Source organism: Aythya ferina (genome assembly GCF_964211825.1).
Source record: "Aythya ferina genome assembly, chromosome: 2".
Taxonomy (NCBI): Eukaryota; Metazoa; Chordata; class Aves; order Anseriformes; family Anatidae; genus Aythya; species Aythya ferina.
In genome coordinates, this window is record NC_140297.1 from 111913505 (window position 1) to 111932269 (window position 18765).

Sequence of the window (18765 nt, forward strand, 5' to 3'; positions counted from 1 at the left end):
GCCCTGTCGTGACCAAGAAGAGCAGGAGAGAATTGAGCTTCCTCTTGCAAGCCCCAGGCTCAAGCTCAGAGACATGTCAGAGTGGTTACACTTAACTATAAGGATCTCCCATTGCCTTCGTGGTGGATCTTATCATTTTTGAAACTGGCCTCTGTTACTGCAGATATGTTTTTAAGTAAACACATGATTTTCTACTGAAATGCCTTTGACATTGAAACATGGACTAGCAGGCAAGAGAGCATTAAGCCCAGCTGATGTGTAAATATTTAAAATTAAGGCACTGATCTGCCTTGCAGTACCTCATGTTACCACAGATACCCAAAAGTATACCCAGTGTTGGATATCTAAGATATCTAATATTGGATGTCTCTGAACTGTATGAAGTCATTGGCTTGGGCTTTAGCATACGTGGCCAAGGAGAGGAGGGCACGACCAGTGTTTGCTCCTGGGTATGCAATAGGATGGTGAGAAAATTCCTGAGGGAATTTGTGGCAAATATACCCAGAACTAGATCCAGAGTATGCACCGTTTGTCACCATCTGTGCCAGGGCTCATATCTCAAACACAAAATACCTCACGTTAGCTTTCACTCGTTCGGTTTGATCATTATGTGCTGCTGACATGGGGAGCTCCTGTTTTCTCTGTCAGAAGAATTGTATCCAGGCAGTCCATAATGTCCAAGATGCATTTTTAGAGGGAAGATTTATTGGTCCCCGTTCACATCTTGTCTAAATCTAACGTTAATTTGCAGAATATGTTCTCCCAGATAGCATGCACATCTGGAGGCACGGTTATAATTTAGAACTGGAGGTAATCGAAGAGATACCGCGAATGAACTCAGGGAAAACAAACAGGACAAGGCAACAGTCTTAACTGTATAGTTATGCATGCAGGCAAGAATTAAAGGCTTTTTTCAGAAGTGTGTATGTGTTTCCACATGTTATGGCATCACTTGCCTATAGCCTTGGTTTCCCAGTGTGTAGTTACAACATTTGCTTGCTCTAAAATACAACATTATTGGATTTTGGTAATTTAAAAGCTGGTTTTGGAGTGTAGCTTATTCAACTAGTGTCCTGAATTTTAGGGTTGATTCTTTATTCTCTTAGGAATAGGTATCCTTCAGATCAGGTTTTTAAGGAGCAACACTCTTTGTGGACAGCCATTGATATGCATCACATTACAATGCACCGAGTTTGTCAGACAGAAATTACACGTGAAGGACCTGTTAGGTCTTTGACAAGGTAGGTCTTACCTGTTGATCAGACAAAGACTATTATGGTCTGGGTTTTCCTGTAGAAAAAGGACAGAAAGATGAAGAATTTGTATGTTCTTTCCAGCGCTACAGTATCTGCTCTGGCAAGCGCCCTTGTTTTCGTAGGGCAGACAATTAATCTTGTTGTTTGCGCCTTTGCTAGTTTTGAGTGTCTTTAATTAAGCTGGTGCCTGATGATGTCTTGCCACGATAACGTGTGTTAGGTTATGAGGTAATGGCTGTTCTGAAAAATAGAGCTGTGGCAGCGCTCTGGCACATTCAACGTAAATCACTGCTCACAAGCCTTCGGAAAGCTATCACGTTGCTGCAGAGGCAGGAGAAGCCTGAATCTGTAAATCACTGGGTACATGTAATAGGGGATGTAGATTTTAGGCGCTTCAGGAACATGGAGAGATCTGCTGTCTTTAAGTGAATCTGAGTGAATTGCAGCTGTAGCTCCTCATTAGAGCTTGGGTATAGCTGATAGGAGGAGGACGGGGTGCAGAGGCAGCTGCTACAGGGAGAAGATAGTAGGCTTCAAACAGGATCTGCCTTCAGTGAATTGGGAACCCAGCTGGGGAAGGTAAAAAGAAAAGGGGCCCCAGATTCAACAACACTTGGTGATTGCTCTCCCATTGACTAGACTAAACCCTGTGTTTTTTTTTTTCCTTCATCAGAGATTTCTTATCACTGCCTGGTGTTGAATACATTTCCTCCCAGAATCGTGCCTTCTAGCAGGGCTAAGAATTAATATCTGGAGTGGCACTGTGCAAGTCGGCTGCAAACAACCACATCTCCCATTTTTCTATGCACGTGTGCATATGCACAGTATGCCCTTAGTAATTTTTAACAGCCTCAGGGTTTGTTTTTGCTGCGTTTGCCTTCCTGTGCAATACTGGCAAAAGACTGGAAGAAAATGAACTGGGACACAGGGATCCCAGTGAAAACTGCATCCAGAGGGGGAGAGCGACTCATGAGCAGGTCAACAGCAAGCACACCCCAAAACTGTTCTTGCTGTTCGGCACGCCAGCACTACCTGCTCTGCTCTCTTCAGCTGTTGTAGGTTTGTAACCTTAGCAAGAGCAGGGGAGATGCACACCCACAAGTTTCTCAGAAATAAAACATACTTAAAATGCAGTTCTTTCTTCCCGATTTCCTCGCTGCGCTAGAAAGTCATTACACATGGATTTAGTTTTCCTTATCTCTTGGATTATCGTCTGCTGTCTTCCTTCCTTCCTTCCTGGATGGATTTATCCAGTGTTCTGATTGCAGCTCCATTTTTTTATCACCTCCTGTCTTTAGGGGCTTACGCTTTCGTAGGCTTAATGTTATTGAGCTGAGTATTTTGCAGCAATTGACAATGAAGATAATTTTCCACAGATTGACAGGTTGGTTACAGCTAATCTTTTTGCAGAGTCCTTAACTTGGCCATTCGCTCTGTTCGTCGCAGACCTTTGTTTCATTTTTTCTTTGTATTCATTTACATTAACCACACATTAATCTGACTTAGGGGAGGAGAAACAGACAACATCTAAGCCTTAAGAAACTTCCACAGGGATTCAGACATCTGGTCAAAGACAAGTATGCAACCAGGGTCATGAATATCTTAGAAAATAGCCCTTTGAAACACCAATGCATCAAATATCTCTTCAGTCTCTTTCTTTGGCTTTGGTTCGGAGTTTGGTTTGAGCATATTAGTAATTTCTGGGCCCATGTAACAGTTGCACAAGGACCAGAAATGTGATAAAAAGAATTTAAATATTAAACACAAGTTGTCCTCATCTGTGTGCGGCATAGGCTGGGAGTCAGCTCACAGCAGGTAAGTTCATTAGTTGCCATTTCTGGTGTAACATCCAGCTGCGGAAGGCTTACAAACGCTGGTATTTAGGTCAGCTTAATTAGGCCTCAAAGTAAAGATTGAAAAGTGGAATAATTGCTCTTACTTCTTTGCTGCTGAGCTTCTTCAGTGAAGAGAGGCAGTTCGGAGCAAAGTTCCCGGGCAGTATGAAGTGATTTCGGTAGAGGTGCTGTAAATCCTCAGCAGTGCTCATGTGCCAGGAGCCCAGCTGATGAAAACCAACAGCTCTGGGGAGAGGTGAGAGATGCTGTGATATCCCTGCATGTCCCTGGAGGTTTCTGTGTGACCCACACTTCTTCATTTCTTCCATCGAAGGCTCATAAAGCCTCGTATGGCGTATAAAGAGGTATTAAAGCAACAGCTCTCATTTGCTGCATCAGTGGTGCTGGTGGCTGAAACGTCCAACTTCTGTCTGTGGACCCGTGCAGAAAATAGAGGGGAAACTCCTCCTCACCTGGATTTCTCTCCAGAAGAGCTTTTCTGTGTCCTCTGACTGTGGATGGAGCACACATGGGCACAGGAGACAGATGTTTGGTGTCTCTTACGTGCCAGCAAGTTCAGCACACCCTAAAATTCAGACTTCTTTATATTTTCTTAGCAGTTTGAAGGCATATCCTATCTTGTACCAGGGCTTGATTCTGAAATTCTAGGTTAGACAAAGCCCAAGGGGATTTAGGTTTACATATTTTCCTAATAGGATTATGCTTCACACTTGGTTGTTTTAGAAATTGTTTGAGGTTTTCTTTTTTTTTTTTTTTTTTAATGATTTGCTAAATACTTGAAAACCTGCGTGTACATTCAGAGCGTCCTGCAATGTGTTGTCTGGGGGTTAGCGATAGAAATCTGGTGTTTGACCTAGTAGTGAATGAAATCACTGACCCTCGGGGTTATTTTGATCCGAAAACATTTTGGTAATCTGATTTCCAGCACGGCTGCGGGAGCAGTTGAAGCAGAGCGACTGCAGGGGCTAGCAAATTGCAAGAAGGATTAGAAACTGCTTACGCTGGCATCAGTGAAAACAATTTATTGTGGAAATACAGCCCGGGAATAAAGTAGTGAGCAGCCTTCCAGCCACAGGGCTCGTGGGTGGGTTGTGTCGTACACGTGGTTCCTGATTTATGGTGGTTTGAGGGGGGCTGGGTGCAGCTGGGTGCTGGGGCTTCTTCGTGCCCACCAGGACAATCAGAAAGCTGGAAGTGATAAGATTTCCTTCACAACTTCATTTCTGTGGCGGTGGGGAGGGATCTGACTCAACCGTAGCAAACTGGTTTAAAACCCAAATTATTTTGTTGAAGACCTGTGCTTAAGATACTGCAAGCTGTAGCACAGCAAGTGAGGGGCTGCTGGCAGGTGGGTGTTAAACCTTAAAGAAAGGAAAACCTGAAAGCCCAAACTAAGGAGAAGGACCTGCTGGGAAGGTGGAGTTTGAGTTGCTGTTTTGATCCAGGAGTTTGGTTCTGATTGGAATCAAATGGATTTGATAAGATAAGCGAAAAAAAAGAAACTTGGTTAATAACCCAAACGTACAGCTCAGGTAGATAACTGTGGTTTGTGAACCTTTCTAAACAGCAGCTCCAAGTACTTCGTTGTGCACTCTAACCGGTGGCGATGTTTTGTGTTTTTTCCCTGCAGACGTCGGCTGATCTCCCAGCGATCTTCTCTGGAGACTTTGGAGGACATTGAGGAAAACGCCCCGCTAAGGAGGTGATTTTATTTGCTCCCTGTCTGGTTGTTTGTCTGTAAGACACATACAAGGACAGGCTTGCTGTCCCTGCACGTGCTGAGAAGCAGCTGAATGTACACATGAAGACATTTTTCATGTTGGTAAAGGTATTAAAATATCGCACACCCTGTGAGGGGGTAGGTGGTGGGAATTACACGGTTCCTGGCTGCTTTAATAAAGTAAGCCCTTTAAGGTTAGTATTTTTTTAGCATCATTGTTGTTTATGGATTTTTAAGGTCTTTGTTTCTCTCAGCACACACATCTTGTTTCAGCAGCCAACGTCACTGTCCCTGTGTGCTGATTTGTGACTGCTGCTTCATTGCTAAATCCTCTCCCAGCCACGTTACATCAGCAGCTTCCTTGCGGTTTCACTTCTGCATCCAAGAGGCCACAGCCCCTCTGGGGACTGCAGCAATTAGGCACCCGGCAATCCTCCGGAGGGCTGGAAAACGGAGCAACTGTTTTAACAGCTCAGAAACGGGCCGATCAGTAATCTGACCAGCGTGTGGTAGGCTTCCAGGTCAGCTGTTCGGCTAGGCAGCAGCTTAATTTTGAATGTCTCTTTATCCCAGCCCTGTCACTCAGCTGCTTTATGCTGGTGTTTAGCCTGTGGCCTTGTTTACCCACACGCACCTTGGCTGTCTCTCCCCACCTTGAAGCAAAGACTTCATAGCAGAGGCTCTACCGGCTGGCCCGCTACCAAGCCTTGATTATTTTTACAAAGCTCGCTGCTGAACGCTTCCCAGCGTGTCGTGAAGCGTCCTCATAAATGATTCAAACGCGTCTAATTGGCAAAAGATAGGAGCAAAGAGTGGCTGGCGAGGCCACGTTTCTATTTGCTAATTTGCAGAGCTGGTGGTAGCACCGCTCTCTCGGTGGTATTTACCTGCGAAGAAGGAAACGAGCCTAATTGCAGCCATAGGGTGAGGGAATTGTGGGGATTTGACCAGCAGGGGAAGGCAAAAATAGCATGGTGGTGGGGTTCCCCCCCTTGGGGATCTGGCCGGGCATGGTGATGGCATTTGGGGACTGGCAGCCCCTGGTGCTTGGGACCAGTAGGCTGCGGTTTCAGTCCTACAGAACAGCCTCATGAGGTCAGGAAGCTGAACTCTACATGTAGGAGAGGATGGGGGAAAAAATGGGCTCGTGGGATCCCCTGCACAAGAGAAAGCTGCTTCTCCCTTCAGTCCCATGGAGGATGCAGTGCCTGCAGCCCTGGCTGCACACCGAGCTGGGGAGTTATCGCTGCTGCCTGTGCTCTGTGACTTGGAACAGAACAGCAAGGAGACGAAACGGAGAGAGCTTTCACAGTGAGCCTTGTGGTTTCAGTTGATTAAAAAGAGCAAGGCTGGAAGGAGGGAGGGAGCGCTGTTTGTCTCGTCGCTCCTTCCTCTGGCAATTCCTTTCTCTAATTGCAATTTTAAGAAGTGTGTTTGCATGTAAAATAGATTTAAGCGTTGATGCTTTGAGGGGAAATTTCTCTCTGAGGTAATTCATTTTGTTTTCTGTTGTTCTCTATGCTGTCAGGAACATGGAAAGTGGTATTTAGAGTTAAAAGAGTTACAAATTATCCTTGTAAATAAGAGATTTTAAGCCTTTCTAAAATTAAAACAAGAAAGAACTTTCCTCAGCAGCTCCCTTATCAGTAGCCAAGGAGGTTACGAAAGTGTGGGTGTTGGTGTGAGCAGAAAAAAATGCAGAAAGATGTACCAGGTTTTGTTTTACTTTTTTTTTTTTTTTTTTTTCCCCTCCCAAAGCTTGGGCTAAGCTGTCACAACGGATTACAGGAAGTTTTATTTCGCTGAGATTTTTTTTATGTGTTTTTCTGCGTGAAGGGAGGGGTGGTGGTGCCTTTTCTTATTATTATTTTAAATATTTTTTTTTTATTCGAGCTGTCACATTTCCAGACTTATTGTCTTCATTGTTCTTGCTGATTCCTAAAACAGGGTGACTCGAATCATTTGTCTAGTCTTTCCTTCCTGCCTTTGTGTAGACTTCTCAGCTGTACAGCAGGGAACTGAGCCCTTTTTTTTTTTTTTTTTTCCCCCAACCGATTTGTTTTTCAGATGTCGGACTCTCTCAGGATCACCCAGACCAAAGAACTTTAAGAAGGTCCATTTTATCAAGAACATGAGGCAACACGATACCAGAAACGGCAGGTACTGTGCTGCTTCTGCAAAGGCAACTCGTGGGGCACGGGGGCATGGGGAGGTTCAGCGTCCCCCTGAAACAGTGCAACAAGCACTGCCTGTTACCAAATGTACAGTCAATACGGGCCATTAAAGCAGTTTGTGAAGGTGCAGGCTCCTTTCTTGAGTGAAATCCAAGTCAAAGGCAGTGCTAGCTGATTTTTAGGACCTGTGTCTCCATCATACAGATACCTGTGGAAAAGGAAGATCGGTGGTGCTGTCAGTGAACGGAGCATAATGTGGTTACGGCGCTTTGAGGATAGTGCCAGGTGCTAGGAGTGAGAGAGGCACATGGCTGAACCTGCCTGGAACCCGTTTAGCAATGGCTGAGTGATATTTCAGCAGCTATTAGCGAGTGCGAGGGTAAGCACAGGGTTCGCTGGGTTGTCAGGGCTGCCTATTGAAGGAGGCTTACCAGACAAGTGACTCAAGAAAACAGCTGGAGGGGAAGGTATTAAGATTATCCCAAGTCTTACAAGATGAATTATAAAAGTGACAGGTTCTGAGCGCACCATTGTGTCCTCCCAGCTGCAGAGCGCTCTGTAAATGCGCAGGTGGGGATGGTTGTGACAAGCGGGAGCCTTCTTTTCAGGGCAGACGTAGGCAGAAAGGGTACGTGGGGACACCAGGAGATGTATGGAAAGGTATGGCTGTGGCCACACGTGTACCCTGCACTCTGATGTGCCGTACCCAGATGGCAGCCACAGGCACCAGTGGTCCTGTGCAGCAGCAGACAGCCAAGATTTCCCTCGCTGCAGTGGCACAGTGTCTGTCTTCTTCCCATCAACCAAGTAGGTTCTTTATTCCAGTGCCATCCAGCTCAGAAGAGAAAATAATCCCTCCTTGCTTACAAAGACATCTGTGTTGTGTTTTTTTTCCTTCCCCAGCCTATTTCCCTTATGCCTTATGATATTATTCTTGTCCTTCCAAACCTGAATAGGTTACCTGAACAGGTTTCACATAGACAAAGCTGTCCTGCTGAGAGCTGACCCTTGCACATACCTCTCCTCGTACAATTGTGGTGGCCAAGAACCACATCTGGGGAGTGATTTGTGGGTCTAGTCGGTGATTTTAATCAAATGTGGAACCAGATCAATAGAAATTCTGACATAACATCGAACGACGGTTTTTATGAATCGAATTCCGGGAGGTGTCACTTGGCTAGAAGAAAAATTTCCTTGCCTTTATTCTCAGATGTACGACTGAATGCAGTGAAAGGTAGTAATCAACATCAATACTGCAGAGCGTGGCTCTGGGAGAGGAGGGTTTTTTAGAAACAGCTTTTGTTGCAGACAGACGTGTGCAGAGCTGTTGACTTGACTATTGTCTGACTAGCAGACGATTATTGTCTAAACAACGAATACATGTGTAATCAAACTCTTAAAAAGCAGCTCTCTAATTTTACCCTGGTTTGTGCATAAATATATGCGTGCTCTAGGAATTTCTTACAGCAAAAAAAAAAACACTTATAAAGTATTATGCAAATTTCACACAGAATGAGTAATTTCTGAGATATGCATATAAAAAACAAATGCATAAACTTGAAATATTACCTGTCAAAAAACGAAAAAACACTTGGTTTGTAAACGATCTACAGAATCACACATTTTCTCCAGCCGTTGCAAAAATGTGTTTGTAGGTTATGTGCGGCATTTTGTCTTAATTTGTGTTACGTCACTCATTATGTCTGATAACAACAGAATATTTTTGTAGCTCAGAAAACACAGCTTTTGTTATTCAGCTGGCTCCTTATCTTTATCAGCAGACACAGTTTTCCAGAATATTTCCATAATCATAATAAAGATCCCTTTATCTGCAGCACAGATACAGTAAGAACAAGATATACAGCTTGTTAAATGCTTTCCATCCTATGGACAAAGAGCCACAGCGATGTTAGCTAAAAATAAAATGCAAAGGCAATACTTTCTGTCTCCCTGAAGCTGGCTGAGTCCAGCAGTAAGTAATCTGAGCACGCACCCTGCTTTTCCAGGGGGACTGGATGCTGTTGCAGTCCCTGCAGTTGGCATTCGGGCTGAAAGGGGCCCCTGGAAATTCAGTTCAATGTGCTTCATGTACTCAGCCCCAAATCAGCAGAGGTGCTCAGTCCCTTTGGACCTCTGATACTGGTGTCCTCCACAGCTCCCTGTGACAGAGGAGCCCCAGGTATCGCAACGGATGGGAAATCCTCCTGGCTCTCCTTCCCTTTGCTCAGGACCTCGTCCCAAGCAGCTCACGTGTGGTCATGCAGGCAGGCTGAGCTGGGCTCCCTGAGCTGTCTGAAACCTGCAACCCCTCAGTCGCTGCATGACAGCCTTTCATGTGGCTTGACTTGAGGAACTCAGCTCTGAAAGCATCCCCACTAGTGTGTTTTTTAGTGGAGGATTTAAGAGCTAGGCTTCAAAATAGCTAGTGCTTTCAGTAATTGTTTCACTGGCACCAGACCAAGTTGTTCCACTGGCACGTGGCCAAGTTTCACAGCAAAGAAACACGCGGTGTGGGTGACAGCTCAGGGCTCCTTTTCCTTTTGTGAACTGCCCTTTTTGGGGCTCTTAACCTCTGACAAGTCCCTGTCCTGTAGTGCTGAGAGCTCTTCCCCTCCCAGCCCTGGAGGTGGCACGTGTTGAGCAGCGATACTCCGGGTAGAGCCTTCGGCAGTCCTGCACAAAGGCAGGACAGGCTGTGGTTAAAATTAACAGCTCAGGTATTTGAGCACTGAGGAAAAACCACCTGTACCCAGACCGCAGCGTATCAGCGATGCCTTGTAAGGCTCCCTGTTGATAGTTTTGTGTGCTGGTTAAACCAGTTTCTTCGGATTTGTAGGATGTGGCTTATTAAAGGAAGGGGAAAATTAGGTTTCCTAGACTGCACTATCAAAGCAATCTTGTGAAGTAACACAAAATAAATTTGCCCATTAAAAGACAAAGACAAGGCAACCCGTCCTACAAATTAGCAAATGCAGCCACCGGTGTGTGGTTTCACCCTGTGAGACCCAGTGACTTTACTCAGCGGGCTTAGTGGTGGTCCCTTCCACAAGCTGTGAAGCAGAAGATGTCCCATCTAGCAGAAACAGGCCACCAAAATAGCAACGTGAGCCAGCTGAGCAAACAACCCAGGGTGAGAACGCGACAAGAACATTTCTGGGGTCATCCTATATAGCAGTAAAACAAGACCCCTCTCCCACTCCATGCGATTTCTCGTTAGCGTAGGTTTCTGTGCCAAAACCAAGCAGGACCCAAAAGCTATGAGGTCTTGCTGCCCTTTTAACAGTGGTGATGCACCCATGCACAGCAAGAGGCTGACTGTTTGTGTGTCCTCACTACTCTCAAACAGTTTTAAATAGGTCCGGCATAAACTTGGGAGGCTGTAGGGTGATGTCCAGATCTGTAGTTTGTGTTCGTCCTTACCTGCAGGGGAGCAAAGTCTTGCTACTCAAACGTTTTCAGTGACATATGAGGGCATTGCTAACAGCCGAGAGCCTTGTGCTCTGCAAATTTTTGTAGTTTTATAGTACATACCTCATTAAAGAAACTGGAAGATGAGCTTTTACAATCTCAGACAGCTGCACGTTGTCAGAGCTCTCTTGCAAAAGAGTGGTTTCCCTAAGCTGTAGCAATTAGTACAACTTTTTGGTAAAATGAGAGAATTAGAGAGTGGAAACCTTTTCATGAAGTAATTTTAAACATGTCTACATGGCACAATGGCAGTCAGGGCACGTAAACCCACTCTGAGTCAAGCTGCTTCTGATATCCAAGATAGCTCAATCACAGTTGCACAGCATCGTAGACACTGATGAAGAGCTGAAATCCAGAAAAATGCTTTTCTCTCATAAACAATAACTCTATTTCCCTGAACAGCAGCCAGCTTCCCCCACACTTTCTTCTCCAAAGCATACTTTATGACACATATCTGGATTTTCTGGTCCAGCAAACCACTGTCAGCCCTCAGATTTATTTTGTTTCCACACGTATCGCCAAACCTCTGAATAAAATGCTGTTTTATCCCTCTGTGATCAGCTTCTGACCACTGCCATCCCTAGTTCTCTTCCAGGCCAGCTCCTAAGTCTGTTTTGCACCAGCCTCCCTCCAGTAGCTCTGCAAGCAGAGGCTTTGTGGCAGCCTGGCTCTGGAGGCCCTTGCTAGGAGAGGCCGTGCACTCATCTCCCTCTCTGGAAGATCTTTAGTCGAGGTCCGTTTTCATGGAAACAGGGCCAGTGTTTGATTCCCAAGGGAAAGAAATCTGAAAAAAAAATAGAGGCTGGGCTGATGCTTTCTGTTTTCTTTCTGATCTGATTCCTTCTGATACACGCAGCAAGTTTCTGGTGACTTCCCATTGCTGTTTCCACTGGAAGACGTGGAAAGCACCAGTTTGTTTTTCTGCAAGAGGGCTTATTTTTTAGGGAGTTGTAGGGCATCAGTGGAAGAGCTGGATTTCCAGAAGCAGCCAGAGGGAGTGGGGGAATATGCCTGGTGGGTGCTGTGGTGCTCTGAATTCCGGGAGGCCTTCTGATGTCAGCCTTGAAACGTGTGCCAAGTTTCATACATCAGCAAACGAGGCTTTCAGTGAACAAGCAAGCTCTTGTGAGTAGCAACTCTTCAGCAATAAACAGTGGCAAGCACAAAATTAATCATACGCCAGTTTTTGTTTTTTTTTTCCTTGTGGCCTGCCTTTCTCAAAAGTGACTAAATTATTCTCCCTGCTTTATAACTTACTGCAGCACCCTGGGGACATCTTATCAGATATATTTGCCATAGGTAAGGGCTGTTACAGAGCTCCGTGTCTGCTGCAGGAGAGTTTCCTAATGTTGTACATGAGTTTATTATTAGAAACCCTTTTTGATTAAAGGGTAAATACTGCTTTGCTTTGAAATACACTTTTAAGGAAGAAAATACAATCGCTATGATAGAATGATCCAGGAAAAGGAAAATTGATCATTCTGCATTTTTCCAAGGAGATAATACTTGCATGCAGCAGCTCTCTGGGGAACCTAAGCCTTTTCCAAGAAATATGACTAAGCCAAGCTGCTCCCATAAGTAAACAATACCTTAAAAGAATATAAAAGGTTTAAGATTTAGAGATGTATATGGAGATTTTCAGACAATAAAGAACAAAATAGATTGCTAGGGTTTGTCATCCAACGTTGACCAGTATAGGACAAAAATTTGGGTGAAATCCCCTCACCACAGAGACTCGTGGCAGACAACATCAGGAAAATCAGTGCTGAAGAGCAGAGCGAGGAAGCAAAATAGCCCTGACAACCAGCCTAGCAATAGGTCCTAGCACTCTGGACCACAGGTGGAGACTTTCAGGAAGGTGAAACACAGGTAAATTGTTACGCTAATCAGGTCAGAAGGGTATGAATTACCATCACCAGATCTTAGAGGGATTTGAGGGGATGTAGTCTGTCAGCCAGTTTTAGGGGAAAGAAGGGTCTTTTTCAGTGTATGTTGTACAAATGTACAACTGTTGGGGTCCTGAAGCTAATGAGGAAAGCTGGTATACTTATAAATAATCACTTATTTATTGCTATTTCATATCTTAACATTTTGATCAAGTTTCTCTTGGCTTCTTGCCCATCTGCATGTCCTAAAATGTGAATTATGCTGCTGTTGGAAGTCCGTGTAGCTTTATGCAAAGTGGGCCGTGACCTCAGGGTTGTTCTGATGTCACTTGATGCTATGTCCGAGGCTGATGGCTCAAGGTTATAGTGCAGGTGTAAAACAGATAGGTTGCTTTCAGGTATTTAATTTAATGCCACCCGTATTGCAGATGACGCAGAGATTTGGAGACTGGTTGAAAGCACGAGGTGTTTGCAGTTAGAGCGGCCTGCATTCTGAGATCAGCTCTGTGCAGGCAAACAAATCACACTGTCACGTAGCCAAATGCTGAGCTGAGTAATGAATGAAGGCGAGCCATCTTCACAGGAGGAGGGATCCGGTCCTGACAGCTAGTAACGGAGACAGACGTTGTGCTGGAGGAGAAGGGGTGAGGATGGAAGTTTTGTGCTGATGAATTCCTCGACAATGACACCTGTTGCTTTGTTGCTTATTGCGGCGGGATTTTTAAATTGTAGTCTTTGATTTCTTTTATTTTCTTTTATATTTTAGAATAGTCCTTATCAGCAGCAGAAGATCCTTCTGTAGCATATTTTCAGTGCTGCCATATCGAGACTGTACCCAAGTCGGGTATGTATACTTATACACATCCTACGTAGTCTTTCTGGGCCTGCATGTAGAGCTGGGTGCGGACAAGAGCATGACAGAGGCTAACGCTTTTAAACATCTACTCCGAGAAGGGAAGGGAGGAGTGCATTTAGAAACGTTTGCACCGTGGGTCGTTACCAGGTTAAAACTACAATCCTCGCTTCCCAGTTTATTTATCTGTGTTGTGGTACCTTTGGTTACTGAACTGGAGAAAACTGGCCTCCCGAATTCTACATTCGTGAAAAATGCCTACAGCCTGTATTGTTTCTTCTTTCTTCACCCATCTTTGATAAAACATATTTTAGACAGTGTTTTTATTTTATAAGCAGTGCTAGCTTTCTGGTTCTCCCACATGCCTATGGTGTTACTGTATCTAGACCTGCATTACTACAGAGAAATAATTGGATCTAAACAGAATGGCTTTTCATTGTACTTGTAGGCAGTGGTCAGATCATTCAGTTAGTGAAAAGAGAGTTGTGGTAATGCTGACAGATTGTTTTGGCACTGGTGCCATCCAGATTCTTAGCAGCTCTGAGCAACTTCCCTGGAGCTGACTGACAGCCCTGAAAGTGCTGAGCCACTGGGCCTCTGACGGATATCTGGATTTGAAGCAGTTTCTCCAAAGACTGAGAAGGCTTTTTCCTCTTGCAGTGAAACTGCAGAAGTGGAGGAAACGGGGTTTAGCTAGGAAATGTCATCTCGCAGTCTCTGGGGCACGACCTGCCAGGGGCCGTGCTGGTGGCAGCTCCGCGCCTCTGGGGCAGAGGTTTGAAGCGTGGCCGCCTGCCAGCGAGCTGAGAGCTGCCTGTGGCTGGCGCTGGCTCGGTGCCTGCAGGGCACAAATCTAGGGGGAAATACTCAGATCATACAGGGAGGTGTTGCTGAAAGACCCGCAAATAGAAATGAAATTCATCCTGTGTACAAAGGGTGAACGTGGCTCAAATTTTTTCTGCCGTCTATTTAATTCTGGAGAGCTGTTCGCCACAAGCTGCTCGTGCATCAGTAATTCAAAACAAAGGGAGATTATTTTTAATGCAGACAGGAAAGGAGGTACCTGTGTAGGAAAGTTGACTTGCTCTCCTGTGTCTTACAGTAAAATTTCTCCCATAATTAAGCAGGGATGACACATCAGGCAAATCCTTGACAGACTGGCAGCTCTGTTCATTCCTCTTCGGTGCACTGTCATTCATTTATGGTCATTGCCCTGTGGAAATTGCCTCTTTATTGAAAACTGAATATATTTTGAAATGCTGATGATTGGTTATATCTTCTAAATTACAGCAGTAATGAACCCAGCTCCACGTCTAAATATTATTTCAATATGTAATGTCTCGTACCTTGCTTGCAAGAAGGGATTGGAGTGAGTAGATAGAAAGTGCCTGCACACAGCAGTCCAGCCCTGCTTTATAGGTTAAAAAGCCAAGATTAAAAAAAAAAAAATGTTCTCTGTCTTTCTTCCAAAGCATCAGAGGAAGAGAGAAACAATTAAATGGCACCTCCTTCCAGGAACAGCTGGTGCGAAGAACAGATGAGGCAGTACGTCAGGAACTGTAGCCGCTCTGTTCGGGCTGCACAGCGGCTGCCGACTGCTTTGCACATTTTGGATGCGGGGTAGGAGGGGGGAGAGACATCGGTACCTTTTTGAAGCTTTGCAAGGACAGCACCCTTCAGCTTTGCTTTCTGGGTGTCTCTGGATCACTGCTGCAGCTGAGCTGCTCCAACAGATCTGTTACAAAAACCTGCCCGAGAGGCAGCTCCTGCCGACACAGCTGAGTGTGAAGGGAAGCATGCTCCAGAGCAGTGCAGGGGTTGCTGGTGAGGGATGGTGGGTTTTGTTAGCTCCTGTCTCAGAAGGCACATCGGGTTGCACATGCTGAGGCTGAGAGGGGAGGGCACCACGTGCCAGGGAAATTATTTGCTCTGCTTCTCTCTGTTCTGTTGGAGAGAAGCAAAAAGTATAGAGAGCGATGTGTTGGGGAGAAAAATAAGTCATGAACAGTCGTTATCACTGGAATTGTGTGTCCTCAGAATTTTGTCCATACCTTTTATGTGGTGGAAAACTAATGCTCTAGCTTACAGTGCTATTTCTGCAAGAGGAAGGAGAGAATTACCGCCGAGATTCATTCCCAAAGGTTTCGAGATGCATTCCTGCTGCTGAAACCACTGAGAGGCAGGTGCTTTTGTGGATCTGGGCAGTAATTTCTCCTCTTCAGGTCTGGTTACGGTGAGGCTGCCCACATCTTTGTGGGTGGTGTGGTGGCAGGCCCACCTTCACCAGTCTCCATGGCCCAGAGCAGGGCAGCGGATGGGAGCAGAGCTTGCTTTTCTTCCCCCATCTAGACCACCAGAGCAGCTGCACGAGCAGGCATAGCCAGGTGAAATGAGCATAAGGGAGGTTGTACAGCATGTCAGGAGCTGAAAGAAGCAGGAGTCTTGCCTGCTGCCTTCCCTTGGCCTCTGAAGTCCTAAGTTAGCAGACCCTGTGCACTGCTTGGTGGTAGCTAAGGGCAGCGATGAGGGAGTTGCTCCATACTGTGAACAATGTGATAGTTTCATTGCCGTTCTTATTAAATTAACACACACGCAAACTCTCATTGTCATTACAGGCCAGTCTGCAGAGGCATGTATTAGCAGCAGCACTGCTAATACTGGCTGAATGCTTGCCTTTGATGATGCTTTTATGCCATTTGAAATCATTGTGTGGTGCACAGGTTAGTGGTAAGGCAATTCAAGGGCTGCTAGTAGAGCTGCAGAATCACTTTGGCAGCTGATACTCTTTTCCAACGTGCTGGAGATCTTCGCAGCTAAAAGGTATTCACAGGCTGGGTTTTGCTGCTGAGCAAAATCTTGCTCACCTGTGAAACATGCCCACACGTGGAAGTTACCAAACGGGGATTTTGCAGTAACATTGACAAACAAAACTCCAATTCTCCATTGCTTACGTGCTCCTGGGGCTTCTTTAGGCACCACTTCTCCTTTGACTTTGACAGTACAGTTCTGGCAATCCTCTGGGGCGATGTTGGAGGTGCTCCACGTGGCCTGCAGGATTTAGTGGTACTCCGAGAGCAATCCAGGTCTCATTCATATTCTAAAAAGCCTGAGCATTTCCAAAAAAAAAAGGAAATGATAATGTATTTCTGTCATTGTTAATGGTGTTACAAAGGAGGAAAAAGGTACCGTATTGTGCTTCCTCCAGGAGAAAAAGGCAGTGAAGTTGGTTGTTTTTATAATTCTGTTGCTTTATTATATTTTTTTTTCTTTGGCACACGTCCTTATGGCTCACAATTTAAAAACATGTTTTTGAAAAGGGGCTTTTTAGGCTAGGATTTTGTTAATAACAAAACCTAAGCTTTATTATTATTATTTTTTTTAATTCACAGATTATAATCATCCCTATCATAGCATTTTATTCTGTAATGTTGCTAGAGCCTTTTAAGAGCTTCCAAGTTTCTGTAGAGCTCTGCCCAGAAGTTGAATGTAAAGGAGCCGGGGAAGGAGGAGAGCTGGGGGTGTCAGAGAGATTTGGCACTGCAACGTGGCTGGTTTGACATTCAGCTATCAGCCGTGGGGTCAGAGTGGCTGACTGTCACTGAGACTGGAGGCAATGAGCTGGAGTACAAAAATACCAGAGCATCAGATAGTGCGTGTCACAAAAACAGCCAATTTGCCTCGTGTTGTATTCTTCCTGGCACTGAATTCATTAAGGGGTTAGAAACTTATCCTGCAGAAAGGATAACTGCTGAATATTGCTCTTTGGTAGGAGAATTAGAAGAATTATTAAGCCAAATATAAGAATTTATCTGGCTAAACCTGCCTCCAGTTAAGGAAAATAATACAGTATCAGTAATCAAATGGACTGGAACACAGAAAATCGATCGTTCTTCTGAAGTAAAGCATTAAGTCACTAGATAAAAAGAATTTGTGTCCTTCTCAGCACTGCTGCAAACCAGTTTCATCCAGTTCCTAAAGATAAATCATCACCGAATTTAACTTTGCCCATTGAAGTCCTGACAAGAACACTAAGGAGTTCAGTGATACGACGAGTAAGAAGTTTCCAATACCATCATCCCAAATAACGTGCGGCCACAGCGATCAATGAGCCCAGAGGCCAGGCATTCCCAAAGGGTTTCATTATCCAAATCCTGAAATCTTTGTTCGTCCTCAGTGTTTAAACTGGGGAAGAAAGCTGTATGCAAAATGAGGCAAAAAGGAACATCCAGATGAGCTTGTCTCACACACTGCACCTGAAACACTGCACCTCACACACTTACTGAAAGACACAGAAATCTGTGTGATTTTTTTTTTTCCTACACAGCATGGCATTTTTAAACTAATCATCTCACAGGTGAATTTTATAGATCCACCATTAGCTTATTTTTATGAGGTTTCCTGTTCCCTTAGATTGAAATGAAGTGATAAATCCCAAAAGCTAATAGGCTTCAGTTCTGAACTTTTATTCCGTGTCGGGCAAAACATCAAGACAAGAGCTGACATGCTGACACCTGAATATGTCTGGAGAGATTAAAAGGATGCTGGCCCATTAGAGCAATCTTTCCACGAGCTTCTCCACCTCCTTTCCCGGTAAATTGCAGCTTGAGATGTTGTTCTAGCAACACTAATGGCAATTAGGATCTGAAAACTCGCAGTCAATTAAAGCCAGCAGTCTCAGTCAGTAGGAGCTCTGCTGTAGAACTGGCGGGCAGCACATCTTTTCCAAAGTTGTCATCGTCCTCATCCCTATAAACTCAGACAATAAATAGAAATTATTTACAGTGAGGGATAAGAGTAGGAATTTTTTTTGACATCTCCTGAACCGCCTTTGTTTTTGGAATAAATCTGGGCAGTCAGGAATCACTAAGCATAAAACACAAACACAAAAAGGTTGCATCTCTAAGTAACACATATCAGGTTCCTTTCGCAAAAAGTAGAAGGCTTTTTCATGCATCCAGAAATGTGTTTAATATTTAACGGGCTCCTAAATTATTCACGAGTTAAAGTGTTCAACTGTTGCTGTCACTTAAAGAGCAAGCGCCCAGCAGGACTCTTGCACGGGGCTTTATAGATCACGTCAAAGCACAGGGTCTGGCTCATTAAAGCGATGTTATATTCATGAAAGAGCAGGTAACGCAGTTTATATTCAGCTATATATATAATACAGTTTATATTCAGTTTATGTTCTGTTAATCTTTGCCTGACACAAGCTGAGAATTCCTGTTTTGATTCCCATTTACCTGTTTGGTAAAACTTTCCACCATCCCACGACAACTTTGGATTCACAAGTCACCCAGTACCGTTCAGGAAAATGAGGTGGTGAAACTAACTTTCTTTTTCACCCTCAGTCTTGAGTGTAGTTTCCAACACCAGCCAGCAGCACGCTTTCTGGAAACGGTATGCACAAATAGAGCATGGGCATTTTTGTAAATCAGGGTAACTCCCCAGACGTTACCAAAAACTGGGGTCAAGTTTTTTGCCTCCTGCGGAAGCGGCATCCTGATCTTGCGATTCCCTTCAGCTTTCCTTGCTCGAATAAAGTAAAGGTAGCA

General features: G+C 44.7%; 1 protein-coding gene across 3 annotated transcripts in view; it reads left to right on the forward strand.

The window, feature by feature from the left end:
* CABLES1 (Cdk5 and Abl enzyme substrate 1) overlaps nt 1-18765 on the forward strand; it is a 56034-nt gene that overhangs the window by 17992 nt on the left and 19277 nt on the right. For 2 of the 3 annotated variants that reach the window (XM_084507392.1, XM_084507390.1), the window contains exons 2-4: nt 4743-4814; nt 6900-6992; nt 13127-13204. In XM_084507392.1, the coding sequence (XP_084363518.1) occupies nt 6964-6992; nt 13127-13204 (107 nt within the window). In that variant the 5' untranslated portion in view covers nt 4743-4814; nt 6900-6963. The remainder of the gene's footprint in view (nt 1-4742; nt 4815-6899; nt 6993-13126; nt 13205-18765) is intronic. The other variant, XM_084507391.1, reaches the window with a different exon arrangement.